We start from the raw sequence: 7,745 nt of genomic DNA, 5'->3' as shown, positions 1-7,745 counted from the left end.
AGTTCCTAATCTCGACGAGCCCCGCAAACCAAACACTACTTCGGGCACCCCCTCGATAGGTTGCCGGGTCTAAACACCAACAGGGGATCCTGATATCCGGTTTCAGGAAATAGAGGGTATCCATTAGACGGTTTCATAGATTAGGGTTGTGTCTTAGACTTTTGGCTGGGTTTAGGGGGGTAATGTGGACTTACTCCTTCAAAAAAAAAAAGGTTCGATTCAGACTGAGTAGCTGTTTCAGTAAGTTGATTTGTTAGGTGAGGTGTTTGTACGAAAGGAGATCAAATCCAGTAAATTATATGTTTATTTCCTATTAAATTTGACAGGTTAGATAAATGGTGTATGGCCAATTCAGACAAATTGAATTCAAGTCAAGTAAATGGTGTCTGCTTCCTGAACCAACTGTTATTTCCTTCATTCAGCGGAACAACAATTGAAATGCTGGACCTGAGCCACAATAATATTTCTCAAAAGATGTTCGCAACCTCAACCATAGCAGTGAACAACAAGATGTAAAGAAACAAAGGACTATCTGATCAACAGAGTTGATATTTTATTCTGTATAGAACAAAGCAACAATGAAGGGAGAAATAATACTTGTGCCTCTCGCAAGAATGTAGCACATTATTAATCACAATCGAACAATTGAACTGGATGATTAAGCATCATTTGCAGTTAGGTCACTGCTGTCTTCGTCAAGGAACGGATAATCCGTATAGCCAACAATTGGATCCTGCGTGTAGAATGTGGAACGGTCATACTCATTCAGCGGCGCGCCAAGCTCAAACCTTTTAGGTAGGTCCGGATTGGCCAAGAAGAGCCTTCCATAAGCAACGAGGTCGGTGTAGCCATCTGTGACTACTTTGTTGCCTTCCTCACGATCATATCCGCCAGCGGCAATGAACATACCATTGAATGCCTTCCGGAATGGCAAAAGCCTGTGAGGGATCTGCCTACGACCATCAACAACGGCCATTCTAGGCTCCACCATGTGACAGTAGAGGAACCCCTCGTGCTTGTTAAGCTGCCGAACCATGTAGTCGGCGAGCGCCGCTGGGTCAGAGTCCACACAGTCCATGTAGTCGAGGAACGGTGACAGCCTGATGCCCACACGCTGCGCTCCCACCTCACGGACCACAGCGTCGACCACCTCCACTGCGAAGCGGCACCTATTCTCGAGGCTTCCACCGTACTCATCATCTCGGTCATTGGCTCCGTCCTTCATGAATTGCTCAAGGAGGTACCCATTCGCACCGTGTATCTCCACGCCATCAAACCCTGCCTCAATGGCATTCCGCGCAGCGCGCCGGAAGTCGTCGACGATCCCTGGGATCTCGTCCACCTGCAGCCGCCGCGGCTTGGAGTACACCATGCCGGGCTCGGCGTCTGGGGAAATCTGCTTGTCCGTGCTTGAAATGGGCGCCTGTCCATCAGGTTGAAAATCTGCCATTTCGTTCACAACGACGTATTAGCGTTTGAACGAACAATAATCAACCAACCAGGCAGCTGATTGAACAAGATTAATTTTGAGATGTTAGTGTGGATGCCTACCGTTTGTGGAGACCCTGCCGACATGCCACATTTGGCAGAAGAAGAGGGCGCCCTTGCGGTGGACGGCGTCGACGATGGGCTTCCACGCCTCGACCTGCTCTTGCGTCCAGATGCCGGGGGTCTCCGGGTACCCCTGCGCAGTGGCAGACACACCTGTAGCCTCCGTGATGAGGAGGCCACCCCTGGTGGCGCGCTGGGAGTAGTACACCGCGGCGTGCGGCTGCGGCACGTTACCGTAGGAGCGGCACCGGGTCAGCGGCGCGAGCACCACCCGGTGGGAGAGCTCGAACCGCCCCATCTTGAATGGCGTCAGGAGCGGCATCACCTCTTGATGAACCATGTTGTCTGCTAGATCGAGATCGCCGATGCGCTGCCGATGAAGGAAATCAGCGATCACTAGGTGGCTTTGCTTGGCTCTGTTTCTTGCTTGCGAGTAAGCTCTTGCTTGTTCTCTGCTTGTGGTGTGGTGCTCTCCAACCGGCCGGGGTGGAGGAGTATACCTGTCGGAGGGTTTGCTCCGGGCGTGTTGGCAGCCTGGCATTTACCAGCCGCCTCCTTTTGACTGGTCCACCTTTTGATCCTCCCACGCCGTCGCCGACGTCATCTCTTGATCTCTGTCGTGTAACCAGCGATAGCAGCCATGTCATTCTCCAAAAACAATAGCAGCCATGCTATTTCCCTTTTTTTTATGCAGGTACGTGTATGCTGACACTGGTGCCCATCATCATGAGCTAGAGATGACGCCACTAGTACGTCATCCCCTGGTATTCTTCCTGAATGACGACTGATCCAGAAATGCAGCTCATCTGATGCATAACGCTTCACTTATATTTGAAAAGGATCGCTTTATCTCGTAGCGCGGGGTCACAACATATTTCATTGACAAATGTTTTCTAACGTTTTTCAAGGAGTCTTATCTAACACGCAGATGTTTTAGGGGCCCAGGACATCGAATTTTCTTCTTGGCATCCAATTTTAAAATCTGCAGCTAAGATTAAATATCTGTACTAATAATAAAGATGGTGAATGCTCAAAACTCCCCTAGCTTTTGCAGGCGTGCTTTTGTAATTTTCCCAATACCTAATTTACTACGCACCATTACCCCAAAATTGCATCCAGAAAATATATAAGTTTTGCTTAAATTAAATATAGTTCCAATATAAACAAATAGTAATAGAGCTATTTGCAATAAATAAATAAATATTAGTGCAGTTCAAAAAATGAAGAAGTCCATATTACACCCCCCATCTCTTGCGGTGGTATGAAATTCAACCCCCAACTACAAACCATGCTGTGTCGTCGCACGTATGCTGACCCAACAACTGAACAAGTGAGCTCTTCCAAAAATCTTGATTGGAAATATAGTATCTGGTGCTACACCTTAGTTAACTGCAGACATTGCAAGCGGTTTTAGAAAAGAGCTAGTACTGATTGCAGGAAGCGATAACAATAATTACGGGCCATGAGCTCACCAAAATTAGACCTTTAACAAAAGGATACCATTACTCCGAGATCCCAGCGAATTGTTTGGAGGAAGAATTTTGCAATGCATTCTATCTTAAGGACAGTGACGGACCGTCGAGCTGTTCCTGATCGCGCGCCTGCCACGATGTACAGGGGGTTTGGATAGATCCGTATACAGGGCTGCGCACCGAGACGTGGCAGATATAAAGACTACAGTGCAGGACGGTGTAATCTACGTGGAAGATAGAAACTAGTCAAGGACTCGGAAAACTACTCGTAACAGTTAGAGTAGGACTTTCTAGTCGAATCCGACTAGTATTCCTGTACCTGTAACCCTGCTCTCCCGATATATAAGGGCGAGTAGAGACCCCCTCCAAACAAGTTCAATCCATTACAAGAAAATGACACACAGGACGTAGGGTATTACGTGACCTAGCGGCCTGAACCTATCTAAATTGCGTGCCTACGTACACCATCAAGTTCTTGATTTCAGCAATACCCACCAACCAAAACTCTATCCCGGGTACTCCCCTGGGTAGGTTGCCGGGTTTAAACACCAACAGGTTCATCATTAGCCACAGAGGCATTGAAGAAAATCCCGAGAAGATATCCGCCGTCATCGATATGCAAGCTCCATCTGGCATCAAAGATGTTCAGAAGCTGACTGGGTATATGGTGGCCCTTAACAGATTCATATCAAGACTTGGAGAACGGAGCCTTACCTTCTTCAAACTACACAGGCGGCAAGACCAGTTCCAGTGGACCGAGGCAGACCAAGTCTTGCAATGGTTGAAGGATTTCTTGTCAAAGCCACCGATCCTCACGGCGCCTAGCTCCAATAAAGACTTGCTGCTCTACATCGCTGCAACTACTAACGTCGTAAGCACGGCAATAGTAGTCGAAAGATCATAGCCCGGCCATGTATACAAAGTACAGAGCTAGTACTGATCGCAGGAAGCGATAACAACAATTACGAGCCATGAGCTCACCAAAATTAGACCTTTAACAAAAGGATACCATTATTCCGAGATCCCAGCGAATTGTTTGGAGGAAGAATTTTGCAATGCATTCTATCTTAAGGACAGCGACGGACCGTCGAGCTGTTCCCGATCGCGCGCCTGCCACGATGTCACGGCCGTGCAGCTGCACGTACACCTTCACATCCTAGAATGGCACCGCCGTTGCCGACTCGCCGTCATGCGTAAGCAGCTCACCTCCTTTCGCAAACTCAACCCCTCGCACTCGCAGATCCCATGTCGCAACGACCTCGTTTACGCTGGCACCATGCAACTGTTATGGAGCTTATCCATTTAGATAATTCTGAATAAATCTTAAAGATCCACTAGCGTAAGAGGGGTACACCATTTATTAGTCACGTATTACTAATATACGAGGGTGTTGGGAGGTTTTCCTCCCTATAAATACGGACCATGTCAGCATCAAGAGAACGGGATCCCCGTATTGGCGATTCATGGAGGCGCTCAACCACCACGTCACATGGAGGGGTGGTCCATAGAGTGGGCCCACCTAACTCCCGGGTCCCAGAAGCCCGGAGGCCTCGGGGGATGATGCCACTCAAAAGCGTCCCGAGGGAGCAAGCAGGCTGCCTTCGCCACGAAGGTAGCGCTCCTGCAGCTAGCATTGAATGCACCTATCTGACACAAGAGGATAAGAAAGGCTTCCTCCAAGAGACAAGATATGTCATGAGGAAAGGTTGCAGCCATGTACTCTCTCTCTTCACCCACTTGCTCTTTTTTACCCAGCCTGAGAGCAATTGGTCCATGGTGAAGATTACAAGATACGGAGGTGCATACATGTGGGTAATAAAGAAAGAGCACCTCGTGATGGCTAAGATATTTCAGGATATTGTTGGCAGGGTGCATACACCAAAGAACAATACAAGACCAAATAAAAACTAGCAATAGTAGCTCTTTTATCTTGTTAGGCAAACAGAGGGTCCTCTCTGCGTATTATATAAGGAGGGTCCTCAAGGAAGGGAGGAGGCCCCAGCTTGAAGGAAGGAGCTCATGTACTTCTTCCTCCTTGTAACCCCCTCATCAAAACAGCAACAAGAACATACATATAAGCAGGATGTATGGCTATTATCCTCCGGGAGGCCCGAGCTTGGTAAAAATCTCTCTGTGCTCACCACCCGTACGGTTCATGGAGGTCATCGTATTCAGCCTCCGACTGAATTAAAAAAGGAGATCTCCTCAAACCCCGCTCGTTCGCACGCCGCCAGTTGGCTTGCTAGGTAGGGGGTTATGGTAGAGGTTATGGTGTTGTTTCTCCAATATAGATATTTTTCGGTCCGCACCGGTCACCTGTTTTGGCTGAAGAACAGCCTGTCGCGCATAACAACGAGGTGTTGTTTGCCTCCCCTTCAGATTTACGAAGACTGTGCTTTTTCCTCATACGTGCTAGCGCGTTGTTGCTACATGTGCGTACTCGCTGGGAACACTCGCATACATGCTCATGCTTAGTACCGGGGCCTTGATTTATTTAATCGCAAAACATTTTTTGGGGTTGTCAAATCGTTGGTCTCGATCTCCCTTTCCATGGAATATCCTGGTGGCTCACTATGCGAGCATGCATGCAAGCGCTTGCGGCGCCAGGATGAGCACGTGGGCGGATTCCTCAACGGTGGCTGCTCCCGGGGATGCGCCGACGACAGCAACACCACAGCGACGCCCAACACTGGCGAACGAAGCCGGGGGGTTCGCAACGGACCGGCCACGCACCGGCCCTGCGAATCCCGCCTTTGCGCCGCACCGACGCCTCGTTCCGAGTTGGCGGGGCACCCCCACTCGACACTGCGACGTGGCGACGACCCCGGGCGACCGGCAACGCCCTTGGCAGCAAGGATAACGCAGCCGCTCGGACTCATGGATGCTTTGAGTACTCGCCCCACAGATGCACGTGGAGCTGGCTGCATGTCCTGTCTCTTTTTTCCTTTTTTTTTTCAGATGCGTGTGCAGTCCAGGCCGTACTGCATGCTACTGCTGCTGACCCGGGAACATCCGGGCGCACACTGCCCCGGGAAGGTGCTATCGCGGTTCCGGGCCCGGGACGGGCATGCAGCATGCTACTGATGCTCCCGGCTGCCGGGCATGAACTACCGCTCATCCCGGGGCGTGCACCGCTGATGTTTCCGGGCGTATATTACCGCCGCTGCTGCTCCCGGGCACCCTTCCGTACTGCTCGTTGCGTGCAGATCGGTGGACGATGGCACGGCATGGCAATGACGCCAGGCCACGAGAACAACAACGGATCCGGCGGGCTGCGACCATGGTATGAAGCAATGCGGCGGCGATGCGCTGATGACGCCGAGCGCCGGGCGACAACGGTGAACTCCTCGAGCCGAGATGCGTCCCAGACTCTCAGCCTTGCGCGGCTCCCCGGAGCAGCCGGCCGGGCCGACGCGACCCCGGGTCGCCGAACCCGAGCTGATGGACCCCGAAATACAGCGACTACGCAGGCCGTTCGCCTGCATGCAGCCTCACAAGATCACACGTCCCTGAATCAATCCCAAAGCTAAGTATTCAATCGTTTAATTACTAATCACTAATCCATCCGTTTTTGTTTAACTGTTGGCGTGGACACGCGCGTGCATGAGCTACAAGCATACACGTGCTCACGAGGGCACGTGCAGGCTCGAGGCACGCCTGCGCTGCTCGTCGCGGGTGCTCTGCCTGCGCACGCGCATGTCACCTCGGCGCCGCGCTGCCTAGCTCGGTCCGGGCGTTCAGATCGGCTCGGAGCAGCGGCAGCAGCGGCTCGAGGCAGCTCAGGAGCAAGCCTTCAGAGCTGCACGGCTACGCGTGCTCGCCGATCAGGCTCCAGCTCATCGACCCCAAGGGCTTTCGAGCTCGCGCAGCGCCAACCCTGCGCGATGCCGCCGCGACATTGAAGTTCTACAGCTCCGCCGCCGCGGCCTCGCAATGGCACGACAACGGCAACGCCAACGCCAAGCGACAGGGACGTCAGCGCGTGGGGCTGGGCAAGGGCACTGTGGCGACGCCGACGCCGCCAGTTGCACAGCAGACGGCACCGGGGGCTAGACGTCGACGGCAACCCCGAAGGCGATGCGATGGCCGCGATGGCGGCACCACGACCGCGCACGGCATCGGAAACACAGCTGCTTCGCGCAGGCTGCGCCCGGAGGCTCCTCGAATTCGCGCGCGAGGCCTCGGGGGCTCGCGAAGGTGACGTCTTGTCACATGCGTAGTCGGACCGTCATTTATCCCTCACTGAACGACAACGCACTTTGCATCAAAACCGCCCGTCTCGTCACGAGCGCACCAAAACCGACCGTCCCGTCAAGCCCACTCGGGTGGTCCGCTCCAGCGGAAAGCCGACTCCAGTCGCACAAAGTCCACTCCGGTGGCCCGCTCTAGCGGTAATCCGACTCCGGTCGTGCTATTCGCACAAAGTCCACTCCGGTGACCCGCTCCGGCGGAAAGCCGGCTCCGATCGCACAAAGCCCGCTCTACCCCGGTGACCCACTCCGACGAAAAGACAACTACGGTCGCGCTAAGGGGGCGTTTTCTTCCCGTGTCTTATTTTTAGCACGTGTCACATCGAATGTTTAGATACTAATTAGGAGTAGTAAACGTAGACTATTTACAAAACCAATTACATAAGTGGAATCTAAACGGCGAGACGAATCTATTAAGCCTAATTAAGCCTAATTAATCCATCATTAGCAAATATTTACTGTAGCAATACAT

General features: G+C 52.1%; 1 protein-coding gene across 1 annotated transcript; it reads right to left on the bottom strand.

Moving 5' to 3' along the window:
- Window positions 1-513: 513 nt before the first annotated feature.
- LOC101763106 (putative 12-oxophytodienoate reductase 5) lies at window positions 514-2,033 on the bottom strand. Its single transcript, XM_004964814.4, has 2 exons — window positions 1,552-2,033; window positions 514-1,443 (listed from the first exon to the last, which is right to left on the bottom strand). Exons 1-2 carry the CDS (start codon window positions 1,889-1,891, stop codon window positions 659-661), a joined length of 1,125 nt encoding a protein of 374 aa, XP_004964871.1. The 5' UTR covers window positions 1,892-2,033; the 3' UTR covers window positions 514-658.
- Between the last annotated feature and the right edge of the window lie 5,712 nt (window positions 2,034-7,745).

Source organism: Setaria italica, chromosome IV, assembly GCF_000263155.2.
Source record: "Setaria italica strain Yugu1 chromosome IV, Setaria_italica_v2.0, whole genome shotgun sequence".
Lineage (NCBI taxonomy): Eukaryota > Viridiplantae > Streptophyta > Magnoliopsida > Poales > Poaceae > Setaria > Setaria italica.
The sequence above is the reverse complement of the archived record's forward strand: the minus strand, read 5'-3'. Positions and strand labels throughout refer to the sequence as shown.